The sequence below is a fragment of the Propithecus coquereli genome, unplaced genomic scaffold (assembly GCF_000956105.1).
Source record: "Propithecus coquereli isolate 6110/MARCELLA unplaced genomic scaffold, Pcoq_1.0 Scaffold6, whole genome shotgun sequence".
Taxonomy (NCBI): Eukaryota; Metazoa; Chordata; class Mammalia; order Primates; family Indriidae; genus Propithecus; species Propithecus coquereli.
Genome location: NW_012151951.1, coordinates 11654815 through 11673723, shown reverse-complemented (window position 1 = coordinate 11673723; position 18909 = coordinate 11654815). Strand labels below are relative to the sequence as shown.

Here is an 18909-nt window from a genome sequence, read left to right as displayed (position 1 = left end):
GACTTTTCCACCTGCCAATCTGTACTCATCTTAATCTTCCTTAGTCAATACATTCAGCTTGCTGCTGTAGTGCTCAAACTCCTTCAAACATTCCCTTATCCTAGCATGTCGGATATAAAGACCTTGAGTCCAGCTCTTATGACCTCCTCCCAGATCACTTCTGTTCAGGTTAGAGAGCTCCTCACTTCTCACAGATTTGCAAGGCTCACTTTCACCTCCATGCCATTATCACTGTCCCTCTGCCTAGAATGCCCTACACTCCAACCTTCTGCTACCCGAATCGTTACTATGCCTAGTTCAAGTTCCACCTGCTCTGTGAAACTCCCCTGACCCCTGTTGATTTTGATCTGTCCGAAACACTCATCTCCCAAATAACCCATGGCTCATTTCCTACTTCTCCTTCAGGTCCCTGCTCAAATGTCACCTTATACGTATGGCCTTCTCTCAGCACTCAGATGTTCATCCCCTCACACCAGCACTCCCAGACCTCTTTGCCTAATTTATTTTTAGTTTTCTTCATAGCATTCATCATCATCTTGTATATTCTATATTTACTTGTTTATTTATTTATCATCAGCTTTCCCCTGCCCAGAATGTAAGTTCCGTGAGGGCAGGGAATTTTGTGTTTTGTTACTGGTTTATCCCCAGAACCAAGAATATTACCTGGCACAAAGTAGGTTCTCAATAAATACTGGCTGAATGCATGAATGAATCTTTCTATCTTTAAAATTCAAAGGTCTAGCATATTCTATACTGTATCATTTAGCACTTAATTATAGGTAATTTAGGAATGTGAATCTTTGTCTCTTTTACTGTATTCTCAAGAAAAATATGAATAATTTTTAGTATGCTTTTGTATTTTCCTCTCCATTCATGCATTCTTTCATTAAACATTCATTAAATATATGTTGACATTATATATCCTTATATGCCAAGTCCTATTTTTTTAGCAAAAACTTGAAGAACTGACAGTTATACATAAATATACACACAACACACACAGGCAAGAAATAATACCGGAGGAAAAAAGAGTAAAAGGAAGACTAGCAAAACAAAATCGAATATTACTACGTGAGGACAGAGTGTACAGGGTATGACAGACTGAGTGGGTAGAAGAAGGGAAAAAAAGAATGGTGAGAGACTAGAGTAGGATGTTGCCAAAGTAATCACCAGATGCAAGTGCTTAATATAAACCGTACCAAAGCAGATATGCAAATATAGTCTACGTGAATTTTTTAAATTCACATTTCAAAAGTTATCTGCCAGCTACTCTGTGGGTGAAAATTCGATTAAGACTAGCGACATCTGGTGGACATTTTTGAAGTGATCCTTGAGTTTCTCTACTACGAAAACGCCTCCCTGCTTCTGGACTGCCAATCATAATGTGTTAGAGCTCCATATTACTAAGGGTTCTATCAGGAAATTAAATTTCTGCAGGACCCATGTTATCATTGCAAGAGGTAGTCATATTTCTACTAAGGACCTTTCTGTTTCCCAACTGATGTCCAGCTGCCTTCTGAAGGATGTATACAAAATCTGACACCATGATCAGTCTTTTACGAGGTAACTTATTACTTAAAATGTTCACATTCTTTGATGTAGTCTGAAATGAGGAAATAAGTTAATTATATACAATGTGGGGGGAAGAGGCAGGGGAAGCTAAAAGTCTAGCAACAGAGGTTAAGACAATTACAGCCATTATAATGTTTACCAAACATGTGTACCAACATTAAAATAAACAGTTTAACAATTTCATATTAACAAATGTTAAGTGAAAAAAACAAAGTCAAAAAATACACACATAATATGATCTCACATAAAAAATGTACATAGAAAAAAAGACCACAAGGATATATTCCAAAATATTAATATTAACAGTGGTTGCTTCTGGGCAGGAGAACTGTGGGTTTTTTTAATCATAGTTTGCAATATTTCTCAAATGCTATGTAATTAACATACATTTTTCTATAACAAACTTTAACTCTTATAAACAGTGCATATGCTCTAATTAATTGCTAGAATTTTTCAACCTCTGCCTGATTTTATTAATTCCAGAAAAAGATGATGAATCGATGTCCAAGTGAGCTAGAATTTCCACAAAAAGGAGAAGCCAAAGAAGAAGGCAAATATATTAAAATTCTGTTCCAGGATCTGAGTCCTCACGGAGAAATCCCTCAGATGCAGAACTGTACTGAAATTCCAGTAATGTCATCATACTTCTCTCAACAACACACCAGAAACTTACAGAGGGCTCTGTTGGCAGCAAGGAGTTACAGAATCTCATAACCACTTGGGTTCCCATCTTCACAGTCCCTAGAAGAGCCAAACCAGGGCCACCTTAAAACAGGAAGAATAAGAAATGTGCAAAATTTACAGGACAGAAAAAAAAATTCTGAAAGCTAAACCAACCTAGCTGGGGTCAGGCCCCACTCCCAAACCTACCAACTTAAGTAATCTTGTATCAGAAATCGGACCCTGGTTAGCAGGAAATTCAGCCCAAGAATATAAGCACAACAGGGTTATCCTAATGGCATTTAAAAACCCAGTCACTTAGGTTTTAATAGTAATAAAGTAAAGAGCAATGCTTCCCTATCCTTAGTCAAGCAAGGATGCATTTTCCCTCTCCCCTATGCTCATCAGTCAAGGACCACAAAAAGTATTGTGAAGACAATCAGGAGAAATACCAGGAGCTCTGCTTCTGACACTTACTTCCCTCTATCCACGGGAATTCAGTTTTAACCCAGAAAGACAGTATTTATAATTCTAAGACAGAAATTTGTATATTGCACTTGCATTTTACAAAGTGCTATCATTTACATCATCTTATTTGACCCTCACAGTAAATAATTCTTGAAATAGAGTTAATTTTCTTACCCTCAGTAATACAGAGAGAATAGGTTAGGAAGTTGCTCCGCCAATTAGAGGTGGAGGCGGTCCTCCCTAACCCACTTCTGAATCCATTTGCAGTAGGCCTGTGCCAGAGAACAGGCCTGGAAAATTGTAAAAATGTTGATGATGATGGTGGCAGCCAACATTTGACTACAAACTATGTACTGTTCCAGGTGCTTTAAATTCTCACAAACACTCTATGAGGCTGATACTATTATTGACAATTTTTTGTTGTTGTTCTACGTTTCCATTTTCAGTACTCTACCCATCTTCGGGGAATCATCCCTTTTAGGGACCAACCGAGAGGCAGCGGCATTTGGGGAGGATAGGGTACAGGTTGAGAAAGGGAAGCGCGTTACCCCTCCTCTCCAAGCTCTGGAAGTCTGAAGTGGAAACTGCACACTAATCTACAAGGCTCAGAAAGGGTTTGGACCCTGAAACTTTAGCCTCCTTCTTCCCACCCCATCCTCGCCCCCTCTGCATGTCCCCAGTTCCGATCTGGATACTCAACCGGTGGTAATAATATTTTCCAGTTACCCATCACTTTTCAGCACCTACCTCTTTTATTATCGGTCGGTCTGGTTCGGCATCTCTGTCCCCAGCCCTTCTGGGCTCGGCCTGCCACTGCGCCCGCGTTGCGGCTGCATTCCCGCTGCCATGGTGATGAGGAGGCCGACCCTGGGCCCAGCCCGCCTCCAGCCGGCCCTCGCCGGCCTTGACCTCGCCCCCTGCCTTCCGCGGTCTGCCTCCTTCCAACCCAGACCCCGCCCCTGCCGTTCCAGACCCGCCTCCTAACCGCCCAGACCACACCCCCTTCCATCATTGACCCCGCCCCTGCATCCCAGGCCTCTCCACGCTGGTCCAGACCCCGCCCGGGTAGCTCCGCCTTCTGCCATTGGGAACCGGGCCGGAACCACCTCTGTGCGGTGAGGTCGGAAGGCTTCTCTGCTGGCTGGGCTTTCGAACCGCCCTTAGGCTGGACAGGACCCGCTGCAGTTACGTACAGCTGAGGCCCCCGCCCCAGAAAACAGACCAGGCATGTTCCTCAAGCAATTTATTGATCCTAGCGGGCCCGCACCCTCGAGAACCAACAGTTTCCCCGAGGGAAGTTTTCAGGCCTCACTGTGCTGTATCAGTGACCAGTGACTGGAAGTCCTTGTAGCCAATGGTTGGAGAACAGTTTCCTCCATGCCTCAGTCCCTGAGGCATTTGTCTGTTTAGGTCTGGAACGCTTGACCCAGCCAGCCGCTGAGGAAATTGCCCAAGCCATCCCTGGGGGCTGTGTGCAAAAGCTCACAATGCTTTTCCAGAGCACCTCCCCTTCAGCATTGAGGATTAAGGTGTGTAGAAGGGATACCATTAAATAAAGTCCGGCAAGATCAGCCCACGTGCTTATAGGGTAACCAGTTCTTTCTGCACTTTCCTAAAGAGCAGGAGCAATGGTGGGGTTAAAGACCTACCTCCCTGCACACTTGAGCTAACCTCATTTTGTGAAATTCCATCCTCCCATAGCTAACCCAGCTACAGCTCCAAGCTAACGGTGGCAAATAAGAAGCCTAAGGGAAAGACTGGGGACACCCACAATTCCAGGGGCTCCGGAGTTTTTTAAACTTATATAAAATATGGCCAATATCCCTGGGTGCCACCCAATTCCCCAAAGCAGTAGATTCTCCCCACAGGAGTCGTGGTAAATGATGGGCTGGTCCCTCCTCCCCAAGGGTCACACCAGGGTCCCGTTCTTGCTGTCATAGCGAGGTGTGGCCTGGGGGAATCGAAGGGTCGCATACTCTGTAGCGTTTTCTAAATGCAGGTGTTTCACTCCATGGGCAGACCATGGCTGGTTACGGGTGCACAGTTGAATGTCTGCGTAATGTAAGCTGCTCTCCTCCAACGGGAGGCCTTGACTCCTCTCTTTTGACTTGTGCTGCTGTAACACTCGCTCATACGTATGTTGTGTGGTTTCATGGCCCTGTGAGGAATGGACAGCATTAAGGGAGATTCGTGGCTGGGTTTTGCCCCTCACCTCCAATGCAAGGCTAGTTAGACTGATGTTCCCTCACTTTGCTTCTTTAGGGGGTAGAGGAGGATGGGCAGAACCAGCAAATTCTACAGATGAGTGACAGGTGTCTGTTCTAGGGCAAAAAGCTGAATATGGGTTCCATGTCTGAGCAGCCCCAGAGAAGAGACAGAGGCCTGTCATTACCTTTGTACCATTCTGCTGCAGCTGTTGCTGCTGTGGCTTCAATGTCCATTTTCCTTGGCTCCCTGAGGGGAAGAAATCCAACTTAAATCCATTCTCTCTTCCCCGTCTCTACTGAGATTACCCTCTTCAAATCACTGTTAAACTATTATGGCAGGCTTCCAACTAATCTCCCTGCCTCCATTCTCACTTCTATTCCTGCATCCAAACTCCTAAGCAGGGTATACAACTTGGCCCTTTCACTGTCTGGCCGTAATATCTTCTATCTGCATTTTTCACTTGCCCCTGACATAGTTCAACCAACATATGTTGATAGCCATTATATGCCAGCCTCTGTGCCATGTTCTGCGGGTAGAAAGATAAGCAGGCTGTTTCCTCTGCTTCGGGGAGCTTACAGCCTACTAGGGCAGAGAAATAAGTAAACAGACTATTACAATGCGAGGTGGAAGTGCTCAGCCACACCAACAGGCCACTTTGAGTCAAGTCAGTATCTTTTCTCTTTCCCTCTCTCTTTTTTTTTTGCCTGAGCTGATTCCTCTGCCTAAAAACACCATTCCCTCCCTCCTCTGCTGACTTGTGAATTTGCTTTGATATCAGTGTCTTCTTTCATTCTCCCACAGCATGAGTGTGCATCTATTATAGAACCAGTAGATGATATTGCAAAGGAGACAGCACACCAAACAGAATGCTTAGGCTACTGGGTTCAACACCAGTTCTGAACTTATCCCTTCCAAGTCCGCTCCTCTACTCTATTCTTCTGCCCTTTCCAAAGATGCCAGTTCTATTGTCTTCTCTTCTCTAATTTGCCTCCCCCAGAGTCCCTCCCGGCAAAAGTTACCTGTTTTCTTTTTCTTCTGGAAAGTTGATGGGCAGCTCCTGTGATAGAAAAAACAGATCATTCACGTGCAAGAGCCCTGGCCTCTATCTTCCCTGCTTCATCACCTGCTCTGTGGTCTTCTTAACATCCTGGGATGACCCTCCTCCACCTCCCTCTAACAAAGATTCACCCTAAACCAGGTTCAGCCCCAAACCATTTGTCAAGGATACCACACCTCTCCCAAATGGATGGTTCTGGAAGGTGGAGTGGTACAACTGACATAACCAAACCCAAAATACAGCCTCAGGCAACCAGGACTACATGCCAGGGATATAGCTGGCTTGGGGCTATTCTGAGATTGTCTAACATGCTAATCCCAGCAGAGGGTAAGGGAAACCTGCCAAATAATGGGATATTCCTGGATCCAGAGACCCTCTTGCTGCTTCTTCGGTGTTTTTTTTTTTTTTTTTGGGGTCGTTGCCAACTTGGGACTTTCATTCTGAGAGTCACAGAAGCTGCCACAATCAAGGCTAACTAGTTAGGGCCCCTCAAAGCCCTTTCCTAACAAGTGACCTCTCGCCCTGTTTCCTTGTCCTTGTTTTTAATTAAAAGGGAGAGTGAGAGATGTTTAACCTTTAACATCCTTTGGAGAACTTTGCAGAGCACAGAGTGCTGAATTTGGTGAGTGACTCAGCTATCCTGCCCACACTGCAGGACATACCTTATATATTCATTTCTGAGCCCCCGGGGTCCCCGATGGAGCCTGTGTGTCTACGTGATTGTCATCAGTTTGATGCCCAGGGAAACAACACTTGTCTGAGGAAATAAGCTGAATAGTTTGGGGCTTACTCCAGATGCTTTTTCTTGCGAGGATATTTCCAACTCTTACCAGAGCCAACCCTATTCGTCTGTTTGACTTCTCATTTCCCTGGGGAAGTTTCCTTCTTTTGCTTATTAAAGAAAGAAAGAGAAAGAGAAACTGAGTTCTAAATTATGTTGACTGTATTACTGTGGGGAAAAAATCAAAATTTTTCATACACATTTGACAAAGGTTTGTGTTTTGGAGTGATTTTTGGTTTTGATGCAGCTTGCTGAATTGAGAGCAGTTGAGACTCCACCCAAACTCAATAGGTAGTTCAGAAGAAAAACTACTGTTTTTCTACTTCCTCCCCTTCCAGTTCAGATCTTGCTTTTCTGCTACTTTAGCCCTTGCTTTATGTTACCATTGCTCAGCCTTATCCTATTATAGGAACTACAGAATCTTCTAATTCCTTGCCCCTTGTCACTACTGTTTTCCTACTTATTTCTATTTAAAGGGATAGAGAAAATATTAATTCTAAAATACATAGACTAGGGCCATCCAATGTTAGTGAACAGAGCCTGTTCCCTAGTTGGATATTGTACAATGCCTGGACATAACCAAATGGAATATTCAGTTAGATTTATAAGTGATGGGATTTTATTTTTAGATCATAATTAAGGAAACTAAATGGGCACTCTCCTACAGTGGTAGTAGAAATAAAAATTTGTGTAATCCTTCTAGAATGCAGTTGGCAATAAGTATAAAAAGCCCTAAACATAAATACATATATCCTCTGATGTAGCAATTCCATATCCTAAGAAATAATTATACATGTACAAATATGAATATTCACTGTAGCATTATTTATTATTGCAAAAAATAGGAAATATCCTGAATGTCCAACATTTGGTAACCGACTAAATAAATTACATATCCAGTTAATGGAAAACTATGTAGCCATTTAATAAAGGATATTGGAAGACTACCTAACAGCATGGAAAAATTTACTCTTTATTAAGTTAGTAAAAACATAATAAGATATGTTTTGGGATAAAAACTGTGCACATTTGAAAAAGATACGGAAATACACTAAAATCTTCCTGTCACTTCTGGATGCTTACATTTATGGTTCTTATTTTTTGTCCTTTGGTATTTTCCAAATTTTCTACAGTGAATATTTATTACTTTTGTAACCAGAGAAAACAACTACAAAGAATATTTTAAAATAAAAATCTCTTCAATGGTCATAGTATCTTTAAGTCTCTGAAGATTTATTTAGATAACAAAAAATAGAGGAGAACAATTTTATCCAGTCTTATTCATATTTTTTAAGAGGACAAAATAGATTTTGGTTAGAATGTCTGGCATAGTGTCTCTAGAATGGGCTCCAGAGTGAGATTGATGATGTCAGACTAGCTGTGAAGACTTCACCAAGTTTTTAACCTCTCTGTGCTCTGTTTTCTTATTAATAAGATGAGGATGATAATAGAATCCAAATCTCATGGTTTTAATCAGTAATCATTGGATTATTGTAAGGATTAAAAACAATAGTAAATGTAAGATATTTAGCATGGCTCCTAGCATATAATGAGCATTAGTAAAAGCTGACCGCAATGACTATCACTATCAGAGAATTGACCAGTAATGAAGAAAGAATACAAACACTTGGGACAAAAGGGAGTGGAAGAAGCTGTTACATCCCCTTCTTTATAAGCTTTTCTAGATGTCCTATGTCTGTAGGACATCTCAAAGTTTAAAGGGTGCTTTATTTGTTTTTTCAATCCTGACAACATTCTGGGAAACACATATTTTTGTTCTCATTTTACATATGGATTCTAGTAAGGCCATAGAACTTTGGTATCTTACTCAAGAAGGCAGGGACCAAATTTCCCTTTATTACTATGTCTTCTGTGTCTATCACTGTGCCTGGTACATAGTATATGTTCAATAAATACCTGTTTAAGAAATGAATGGATAAATGAATTAGTAGTAGGGATAGAGCTTGAATCCAATGTACTGACTCCAAAACCTATGTGCTTTCCAATGTACCCCACTTGTCTCTCTAAATATAACAATGTTTTATTTATATATAAATAAGACGTCCCCAAGATCTGACCCAGGCATGGAATGATGCAGCTAAGAAGGCAGTAGACAAGACAAAGCCAGGTCCAGGAGTTTATGGCAGTGAAGAAAACTCTGGGAAAGAACAGTAACAATACCACAGATGATTTATTATGAGTTTTTCACATATAGTATATCCTTTGCTCTTCAAAACAAACCTATGATCTAAACAATGGGGGTATATTATCTTTATTTTTACATGGGAAAATACAGAGATATTAAGGGACTTGCCTAAGGTCACATAGCAAATAAGTGTGAAAGTTATATTCAGATAGTTCATGGATATTCTCCTTCCTATTTCTGCCTTTTTAAATAAACATTTCTCCCAAGTTGATTTGCTCAGTCTGCGAGGCAGTATTATTACATAGTGGTTAGAAGTGTGGGCTCTGAAGTCAGGCAGGCCTGGGTTGGAATCTTGGTTTTCTTGTTTACTAGCCTGTGTCCTTGGGCAAATTAGTTAACTTCTCTGATCCTCAGCTTCTCAGCTGGCTGTAAAATGGGAGGAGGGGGAAGACCACTTATCTTACAGAAGTGTTGCGGAAATTAAATGAGATTGCGAAGTGTCTGGCACATAGAAAACTCTCAAATGCTACAATTATTATCATCATCTGGGGAAGGGAAAGAAGAGAAGGACAAAGAGAAACAATGCCAATTCACCATTCCAGCCCTGCCCTGGCCATTCTACAGACAACTGGCTTGGCTCTGTTTTCTTATGTCTCCTGAAAGGAGCAAGCACGGCGGGAGGTGCTGCTCTGGTGTGGGAACCAGAAGGAACCAGGCCAAGGCAGGTGGCAGTGGGAGGCTGGCAGACAACTATTTCCAGGCTCCCGATTCTCAGTGCCCCCACAGTCACCAACAGAGATGTTACCCTCTGCCCTTAAGCCCTACTCACCAGTTTCCTCCACAGCAGAACCCGTTTCCCATGGCGCTCTGTCTCCGAGGGAGCCCAGCTGTTTTTCTACACCAACAGGCTTGTGCATTTCCTGGTTCCCGGTTTAGCTTTCTGTGGCAGCTCCCGGGAGCCTCTGTGAGTGTCGGATTTCAACCTAGCAGGTTGGACTTTGGAAGCCACCTGCTGGAATGATTCCCAGGTGACTATTGCCAGCCTAAGGGTAGAACAATACCTAGGGATTCCAGGTGAGAGCTATCTCACCTACGGGATTTGAAGCTTCTTTTGATGAAGCCATGAACTTGAGTTTCAAACTTCAATAAAAAGAAACCTGAGATAGAAAAGGGCTCTGGGTTTCTTTAGGAAATGTTTCTCCACTACATCACGCTGTCTTTGAAATATATCCTCTATAATGGACGAACATCTTACCTTATGTTTGCCCAGCACCACGCAGGTTTAATTGAGTTTCATTTTCAAGGTAATTGGTACCAATTTCTTATTATCCCTGTCCAGAATCTGGGTTTGGTTACTGGAATCTCTTAGAACCTTAAATTTAGGGAAATGGATTCCATGCATATTCTCCCTTGCCTTTTGAAATTAATGTGGGCAAATCACTTAACCTTTTACTGCCTAAGTTTCTAGGACTGTGAAATGGAAGAACTGAACAAAATATCTAATTCCCTTTCTGGTATAAAATCAGATGATTCTATGATTGGAATGGCCTCAGCACTTAGCCATTCACTTCCCCATCCCCAGTGCAGAACTACAGAATCTCCACTTACCCCTCAACTCAGCTTCTTCTTCCAATGACCCAAAGTTAGACTCACTCCACACTCACCAGCAAGTAGGATGCAGCTGAGCATATTCATCCGTAGCAAATATGGGCCCTAGGAGAATTTATGAAATGCATAATTCTTGTCTTCAGTTCTCTCATCCCATCTTTAGTGTCTTCCTCTGATGCTTGGTTATTTGTGTGTTCCTGATGCATGTGTGGGGCCCACCACTCAGCTCTGCACTCCAGAGTACCCTGAACTTTGAATTCCTCCCCATCTTCTTGTGGAAAATGGGGATAAGAAGGACAACTTTGCAAAATTATGGTGAAGATTAAATGACATATATGTATGTAAAGCTCTGGTCCAGGGCCTGGCACATGGAAAGCTCTCGGTAAGTCTTAGCTATTGTTATTACTATTATTATTTCTGTTCTGAGGTAATTATCAGATGGCACAAAGCATCTTGTTTTATCTTGTGCCCCTATCATGGCTTTATTTCAGGGCCATGCTTCTCCCCTGCAAACCATTCTGTACTCTACCATTAACTGCTTCCTTTTCGTCCTGTTACCCACCCCTCCCGACCCAGCTCAAAAGCTATTAATGATTTCTTCTTGTGATCTGTAGGATAGAGTTCAAATTTCTCAGTGTGGCACCCAAAGCCCTCCACAATCTGGCCCCTTTTTTAGCCACATCGTTTGTAATTTTTTTAAAAAGCACCTAAAAGATTCTTGGATGACCAGAAACTCCAAAGAAACCAATAGTACATTGTGGTAACCCTTAAATAGTATTAATAGATGTCTAGAATGATAAACAAGAGTATTGATTATTCCATTGAAGTCTGTACTAGTCAGTCCATGACTAGAATAATAATTTTAGGTCTAGATGATGAATTTCAAGTTACATTGCCAAAAGGCAGTGTGTTCGAAAGAAAGTTATCTGGATAATAAGTGAAGTGAAAAGTATAAGATGTGGTCAAAAGAACTAGGCATGTTTAGCTGGGAAAGGGAAGCTTTAGGAAGACAGGATGATTATCTTTAAATATCTGAAGGACTTTTAAGTGAAAGGAAGATTGCATTTATTTTCTGGACATAACCCGAACCAATGGGCAGAACTTACTGAAATGCGGATTTTGGTTCAACAAAAGGAAGAATTTATAACAGTTATGACCAAAAAGAAAATGGAGTGGGCTACTTTACAAAATTCTAAGTTCTCTGTCATTCAAAATGCCCCAGAAGAAGGTTCATAATAACTTTAAAAAAATTTTAATGGGGTGGGGATTTGGACTAAATCAGAGGTTCTCAAATTTTTTCTAGCTAAGAAATCCTTCTTTTAAATAAGGCTCAGTTACAAAACAGATCAATGTGAAGCTGTTTCGGTTGAAGTGTAGAGAATCGTTTTATTTTGAATAGAATCGTTTTATTATTTTTTCTTCTCAACTAAATGTTAAGATTTCTGAAAGTAGACAATACAAAAACCCGTAGTTTTTATAATTTATGTTTCCAGTGTATATCCACCATGGCATATTGCTTGGGGTTTGATACATATTTATTGAATGAATGAACACTTGAATATATCAATAGTTATTTCTTTGAGGTATGCTTTAATTTTTAATAGATGGCAATCTTTTAACCAAAGATAGAATTCCTCAAGTGAGGGTTATTATCCTGGGTGTCCACAGATCCCTAAAAGCGGTATATGAATGCATCTCATTTATGGGAACCTATTCAAATTGTATTGCCAAATTTGGGAGCATGTGTGTTTTTCTGTTGAGCATCTATCGCTTTTGTTGGATTTTCTGATGGGTCTGTAACCCTACCAAAGTTAAGAAACAACCACTTTAATGTATGAATTTTAGATGTCCACCACAGCCTTGTAAAAAATATATTTTGGGGCAGAAAGGTCTTCTGGACGCTCCCCAAATCATACACATGCATGTTGTCTTGATTGCAGATAGTAATTGAGGGGACAGACTCTCAGGCTTTCCTGAATACATCACACCCCCACAGGATGGGAGGTAATGGGGTTCAGTGATAATGGCCGTGGCTTCTGTGTCTGTGCCCTTGTGTATGCATACTCAGTCCCTCAAAATCAGTGACCATTTCAGTGGACAGGCCTTAGTATGAGAAAACAAAGTATTCACTCCAGGGCTTTAGGCACCTCTCTCCAGCCAAAAACCATTTTCCCAACCCCTACCCAAAAAGGGCCAGACAGTCTGGAGACCCTTGTTTTTGTGTCTCTAATCACCAGCTCAGACAGTGCCCTCTGGGCTGTTTGGATGGCATATCCCTTTTCCCTCCCAGGATCACCCTCTCTTTTGTTGCATTGTGAGAAAATTATGGCTAGGAATTTGATCAGGAGCCAGCGTCAGCTTCCGGGTGTGATCTCAGCATCCAAGTGCGAGCTCAGGGTGCTGTGACGTTGTGCACATCTAGCTGAGGAGCTTTCTGTCTAGCTGGCTATGACCTCCTCCCTCCCTGCCCGTCCCATCCTCCCAGCCACAGAACAGCGAGCAGCACAAACAAGACCCTGAGATTTGGGTTTATTCAGCTCCACCCAAAACTAAACCAAAGGCTACGACATGTCCCTTGGGACCAAACCATACATTATGGACCATGCGCCCTTCCCTTCCCCTAAATATGCTGCTACCTCTGGAGTGGTGGGCAGCTGCTGATATCAACGTGGGAGGTAGAAAGGGATTTGCTGGGTGCTGGGTCTGTGGCCATCAAGGCTCAACTCCAGCTGCCTCCTCTTCTTCCTCTGGATCAGGAGGTGCAGGGAGCAGGGAGATGTAGACCTCATTGACCTCTGTGTCCAAATGTCGGCCACCCCGAGGCGCCTCCAGGTTAAGGATGCCATCGTGGGAGAGGGCAGCTCGGACTCGCCAGGGGTCGACATCAGCAGGCAGGACATAGGTGCGGCAGAACTCTCGGGACACGAAGCCATGGCGGTCCAGGCGCTGGGGGTGTCGGGCGGACACCTCCAGCAGGTTGTCCACAGTCCTCACGGTCACCTCATCAGGGGTAAAGTGGCTCACATCCAGAAATGCCTGGAACTTGCCCTCACTGAGCCTAAGCTCAGAGGCCCCTGCCCTGCTGCCCTCCCCAGCTCGGGCGGCCCGAGGCCGGACATAGTAGCCATGGTAGAGAGTGGGGGTCAGGATCTCTTCTGGCAGGAGGCCTGAGGGGCAGAGAGAAGGCAAGAGGCAGGATGAGGGAGGACGAGGTGGGCCCGGGTGTGGAAGGAGAGGCGATCGGGACATTGGGAAGAAGCAGGGAAGCGGGGAGGAGGACACGGCTAGGAGGAGGAGAATGCGGCTGGGAAGGGGACTGAGAAAGGAAAAGAGATGGTCGAGGCAAAAGGCAAACCAAATTGCGACCGGACTGATAGAAGGGGAACCACACCAGGGCAGGCAAGCGGCAGGTGTCAGAGCGCTGCAGGCACCGAGTCTGCCCTGAGGTCAGTAGGAAGGGGAACGAGCCCTGCTTGGAGGGGTTGAGGGGGACTCTTGGGTGGGGGATGGCTCGCCCCAGGATATCAGTTAAGCCCGAAGTGGGGTGGACGCCAGAAATGTTGGGAGGTCAGCCCAGAATTTCAGGAGGTGGGGGGAGAGGCAAGGGGGTGGCGTCTGCGCCGTACCTTCTCCGAAGCGCTGCTCACCCAGGCGGCTCGGGTTGGCGAATTCGTACTCGGTGGTGGCCGGGTGGGCATGTGGCACCGAGCGGCCCGACATGGCTGCAGACGCGGCTGCGGTCCTGGCCGGAGGTGCAGCCCCAAGAGGCGCAGCGGGACCCCTCCAGCTGCCCAGAGAGCCAGGGCTCGGTCGGAGGTGGGGGCGGGGTCTACACCACCCAAAATAGTGCCGAGCCTCTGGGGGGAGGGGCGGGGAGTGGGGGCGCTGAGTGCGAACGAGGAGGGTGTGACCAGCGCCGCCCGGACCCCCAGTCCCCTCCCCGCACACCCTTCAGCTGTCGCAGGGGGCCTTAGGGGACAGCTGAGGGTCCTGGCTGGGGAGCGAGCTGGGGAGGGGAGCTGCCGCCTGAGGTCGAAAGGAAACCTAGCTGAGACCCTCGCTAACAGTTCGCACATTTCCACACCACCCTTTCTCCTCCTAAGTCGCAGGCACGATGCACCCTACTTCATAAAGCACTCCTGGATTTAATGTTCTGCGAGCCACATAGGATGAAAGATGCAAAACAAACAAACAAAAAACCCCTTTCTGTCCTTTTGGAAGGGCTAGGGTACTTCCGCCCAGATTAATGTCAGGGTCTTCTCCTGAACCCAGGTCAACCCAGGGCACCACGAAGATGGCTGCTGCTGACATGTTGACCGTCACTGCTCTCCTCCAGGGACCCACAAACAGTTAATGTCCCTGGGGCCCAGCCTAGGAAGATTCCAGTCACTGCCCAGGCCCAAGATAGCTGCTGGCCGATTTCCCTGGCATGCAAGACTGAAGAGGAGGAGGAAGGGCACACCATCCGCCTGCTTGGGATTCCTGACTCTGTCCCAGCTTCAGAGAACGGGGGTGGGGGTGGGTGCATTGGGTATGGACAGAAAGCAAGTGGAACAAGACCATGACAAGTCACTGGCCAGCTCAGACGTGTTTGTGTTTCTCTTTTCTTAGCTCAGTGAGTACTGGGTATGTGTCACACTGCCAAATCCCCGATCACAAGTCTCCATGAACCGGCGGTGAGCCGGGATAATAAAACCCCTGACATCACCATTCCAGAAGCTTCACAAGACTGCATATATAAGGGACTGGCCGTAGCTGCGGCTGAAGGAGCTGACCAGCCAGCTGACCCCCGACACTCACCTAGCCACCATGGACATCGCCATCCACCACCCCTGGATCCGCCGCCCCTTCTTTCCTTTCCACTCCCCCAGCCGCCTCTTTGACCAGTTCTTCGGAGAGCACCTGTTGGAGTCTGATCTCTTCCCGACTTCGACTTCCCTGAGCCCCTTCTACCTTCGGCTGCCCTCATTCCTGCGGGGACCCAGCTGGATTGACACTGGACTGTCAGAGGTGAGTCTCCCCTCTGCCAGTACAGGAGAGTCCTTGCTAGAACCTCCTGGGAACTTCTCCATCTGTTTTCCTTTCCTTTTCTGCCTAAGCCATTTTAGGCACATATGTGTCCAAAAGTGAAGAAAACTGAGATTATTAGTGCCTCCCTCCCGCAGTCACCTGTTTCTATTTGCTCGTCCTCTGCATCATATTTATTACATTTTTCCATGTGCTGTGACGATGACATGCTCTGTCCCCTAACTTCTGAGCAGGATACCATTTTCTGGTTTGGTTCGTAATAATCTGCAGGGAAGGAGCTGCCTTCAGACTCCTTTGCTTACCTCTTCTAATACCTCCTACTCCTGACAAATTTTATCATCTCAAGTTTCAGAGTCAGGAGAGAATCCTACCTCATACTGAGCTTGTCATCCCCACTGGGTGGAGCTGGAGACAACAACCAATGTTTTCTTCTTTTCTATTCCCTCTTCTATAATTTCCCAGGTTCCTCAGGGCTGTGACCGGGAACTGGCCTGGGTCCAAGCCTTATGAGGAAAGAATATAGATCTGGTCTTGGGACCCCTCTTATCCTAAGAGGGTGGGAGAATGGGGTGAACAGATAAGGTTGACAGAAGCTGTCACAGATAACATTCTGATTTAAAAATATTCAAGTATGAGTAAACAGGAGCTGACTGGGCAAGGGCTTTTGGAAGGACAAGCAGGACCAGCATAACATTCCAGATTGGGTGGGTGGAAAATATGGCAGAGATCTGAGCAAGAAAAAGGGGCCTTTGTCTCACAGACAAATGACAAAGCCAGACATTGGGGTTAGAGAGGCAGCAGAAGCCATATCCAGACCCATCCTTATAATTGGTCCCCTGGTGATCTATCTTCTTCTCTTCCCTGTAAATAAAGTTTGGGCCTTGGGTACCACTGTGGTAGCTCCCCTGAACCAAAAAGCCATGCGTATTCAAAAAAGGATTTTTAGCAGAAAAGAGGAGAATCAATTACCTGGGCAGAAAGCAAGTTTGCAGAACGATGAGACTGCACCAGTGTAATAAATATTCCTACCATTTTTCCTCCCACCCCATTCCTTCACCTTGTTAATTCTAGATGCGCCTGGACAAGGACAGGTTCTCTGTCAACCTGGATGTGAAGCACTTCTCCCCAGAGGAACTCAAAGTCAAGGTGCTGGGAGATGTGATTGAGGTGCATGGCAAACATGAAGAGCGCCAGGTACGTAGCTGGTTTTTTTCTCTGATCGTTCATTCAGTGCATACTATAATACGCCAGGTACTGTTATCAGCCTCTAAGATTGGCAACATTCCAGTCCCAAGCCATAAGGGTCTGTATCAGGGCTTACAAATCAATGGCTAGGAGATTATATTAGGGATAGACAATAGACCTGTTGTTGTTATTGTTGTCATGGCCAGAGAAGTGGCCTTTGTTGTTTGTCTTGATTTGATTGCCTTAGATGGGATGGATGGGATGTTCATTCCATTTAAGCCAGTGTTTTTCAGCTTGGCCACATTGGAATCATCAAGAGAATTTTCAAAAATCCCAATGCTCAGGCTTACCCTAGACCAATTAAATAAGAATATTTAAGGGCTGGTTCCAGACATCAGAATTTTTTTAAAGCTCCCTAGGTAATTCTAATCTACAGTTAAGGTTGGAGACCACTGATTTAGGCATACTGTTGTCAGACACCTGGTTGCAGTACATAGTTACATTAACTTCATGGACCCTGAAGGCACTTGACTTTGCAACTTTTCTTTTAGATGTCCAGGAATCCACTTCTCCTCTTTAGCCCATTGTAATGCTGAGCTACATGGTTTGCCTAAGTTTCAGACCTATATTCAGCTCCTAATACCCTATAGCCCATGTGGAAATAAGTTAATTGAGAGCCTGTTTGGATAAATGCATGAGATTCAACAGGCATAAGGGTCAATTACTATTTGGGGAATTCTGATGAATGGAACAGCTTCTCTTGACTGGAAGAGCTTTAAAATTGCTTCTCACCAGTGAGGATAACTCAGAACCTATATACTAGGACAACTAGTACAGTGTGTTCTCAGTAATGTCCTTAGGCTGTTTGAGTTTTGCTCATATGATTTAAATTTGAGTCGTAGTCTCCCTGGATGGAGTCACTTTTTTTTTTTAAGCAGTAGTCCTATTAGTCTGGAACATTCTGGGACATTCCTGAAGAGTCAGGACAATTTCTGGGCTTCCTCAAAGACTCAGATCCTCAATGCCAGGATGAGATTCCAAATCCTATAGGCCCAGCCAACATTGATCTAAACTTTTGGGAAATACCCCTCAACGTATCTGTGCCTCAGAGTTTGAAAAACTATGAAGATTTGGGCTGTTTCACACTTCTCAGACTCTCACTGGTTGGATGACCACCTAGGCAACTTCATCTGAGCCCCAAACATGAAATTCACGGCTATATATCTTTCCCTCATGTTGTCATGGCGTTTGGTCTCCCCTAAGGGGGAGTTCTGGGCAAGTGATATTATTTCCTGTTCTTACCTCTCTGCCTCTTTCTTCATTCTCTTGGATTAGGATGAACATGGTTTCATCTCCAGGGAGTTCCACAGGAAATACCGAGTCCCAGCTGATGTGGACCCTCTGGCCATTACTTCATCCCTGTCATCTGATGGAGTCCTCACTGTGAATGGACCAAGGAAACAGACCCCTGGCTCTGAGCGTACCATTCCCATCACCCGTGAAGAGAAGCCTGCTGTCACTGCAGCCCCCAAGAAGTAGATGCCCTTTCTCTAATTGCATTTTTTAAAACAAGAACATTTCCCCACCAGTGAATGAAAATCTTGTGACTAGTGCTGAAGCTTATTAATGCTAAGGGCAGGCCCAAATTTTCAAGCTAATAAAATATCATTCAGCAACAGATAACTGTCTTGTGTTTGAATATTCAGTATGCTTTTAAATAAATGTACAAATACAGCAGATCCATTTAATCAACACATTATGATTTAGGAGCCTCCAGGGATTTTAGCATCAGAATAACCACTACTTACTAATGGTATAAATTTAGGCAAGTTACTTAACGTTTCTGGTCTTCAGGTCTTCCACTTATAACATGGAGTACAGAATTGTTGTAAGAAGTAAATGAAGGAGAAGATTGGGAAATATCCAATTCAAAAAAGTTATGTTTTAAGATTATAGTTAATAACTGATCAATAAGTGATTCTATTATTTAGCTTAAACAAAGCTTAGCTTAGTAGTCTACCCCTCCCCCCCAAAAAAATACCTCCCATTTCATTTCTGTGGATCTGGACAAGGCTTCCAATTCACTTAATGAAAAATAGTCCTGTTGTAGGTTATCTGGTATAAATGTTTAGAGACAACTCTTATTTTTCTTTAAAGCCTTCTGATTTCTGATTTCTTGCAAAATCTGAGTATAAG

The 18909-nt window shown here is 44.2% G+C and overlaps 4 protein-coding genes across 4 annotated transcripts in view; 1 reads left to right on the top strand and 3 right to left on the bottom strand.

Annotated features, from left to right (window-relative positions):
• DIXDC1 (DIX domain containing 1) overlaps nt 1-2330 on the bottom strand; it is a 77400-nt gene extending 75070 nt beyond the window's left edge. Inside the window, exon 1 of the mRNA XM_012659150.1 lies at nt 2246-2330. Within this exon, the coding sequence (XP_012514604.1) occupies nt 2246-2302 (57 nt within the window). The 5' untranslated portion in view covers nt 2303-2330. The remainder of the gene's footprint in view (nt 1-2245) is intronic.
• A 1606-nt stretch (nt 2331-3936) lies between these two features.
• LOC105822252 (chromosome unknown open reading frame, human C11orf52) lies at nt 3937-9842 on the bottom strand. Its single transcript, XM_012659201.1, has 4 exons — nt 9722-9842; nt 5928-5965; nt 5093-5154; nt 3937-4858 (listed from the first exon to the last, which is right to left on the bottom strand). Exons 1-4 carry the CDS (start codon nt 9751-9753, stop codon nt 4610-4612), a joined length of 381 nt encoding a protein of 126 aa, XP_012514655.1. The 5' UTR covers nt 9754-9842; the 3' UTR covers nt 3937-4609.
• Nucleotides 9843-13014: 3172 nt separating this feature from the next.
• HSPB2 (heat shock 27kDa protein 2) lies at nt 13015-14822 on the bottom strand. The gene is made up of 2 exons (XM_012659200.1): nt 14127-14822; nt 13015-13667 (listed from the first exon to the last, which is right to left on the bottom strand). The coding sequence occupies exons 1-2, from the start codon at nt 14218-14220 to the stop codon at nt 13213-13215; spliced, it is 549 nt and encodes a 182-aa protein (XP_012514654.1). The 5' UTR covers nt 14221-14822; the 3' UTR covers nt 13015-13212.
• Nucleotides 14823-15009: 187 nt separating this feature from the next.
• Nucleotides 15010-18393, top strand: CRYAB (crystallin, alpha B). Its single transcript, XM_012659198.1, has 3 exons — nt 15010-15510; nt 16600-16722; nt 18049-18393. Exons 1-3 carry the CDS (start codon nt 15310-15312, stop codon nt 18250-18252), a joined length of 528 nt encoding a protein of 175 aa, XP_012514652.1. The 5' UTR covers nt 15010-15309; the 3' UTR covers nt 18253-18393.
• The last annotated feature ends 516 nt before the right edge of the window (nt 18394-18909 follow it).

Excerpts from the sequence above, each read along its gene's own strand:
- LOC105822252 (XM_012659201.1), bottom strand. The coding sequence starts at position 9,753 with ATGGGAAACGGGTTCTGCTGTGGAGGAAACTG. Across the intron at positions 5,966-9,721 it reads TTCTGCTGTGGAGGAAACTG|GAGCTGCCCATCAACTTTCC; the intron begins GTGAGTAGGGCT and ends TTTCTATCACAG. Across the intron at positions 4,859-5,092 it reads TGCAGCAGAATGGTACAAAG|GGCCATGAAACCACACAACA; the intron begins GTAATGACAGGC and ends CATTCCTCACAG.
- HSPB2 (XM_012659200.1), bottom strand. The coding sequence starts at position 14,220 with ATGTCGGGCCGCTCGGTGCCACATGCCCACCCGGCCACCACCGAGTAC. Across the intron at positions 13,668-14,126 it reads TGAGCAGCGCTTCGGAGAAG|GCCTCCTGCCAGAAGAGATC; the intron begins GTACGGCGCAGA and ends TCTGCCCCTCAG.
- CRYAB (XM_012659198.1), top strand. The coding sequence starts at position 15,310 with ATGGACATCGCCATCCACCACCCCTGGATCCGCCGCCCCTTCTTTCCT. Across the intron at positions 15,511-16,599 it reads TTGACACTGGACTGTCAGAG|ATGCGCCTGGACAAGGACAG; the intron begins GTGAGTCTCCCC and ends TGTTAATTCTAG. Across the intron at positions 16,723-18,048 it reads GCAAACATGAAGAGCGCCAG|GATGAACATGGTTTCATCTC; the intron begins GTACGTAGCTGG and ends CTCTTGGATTAG.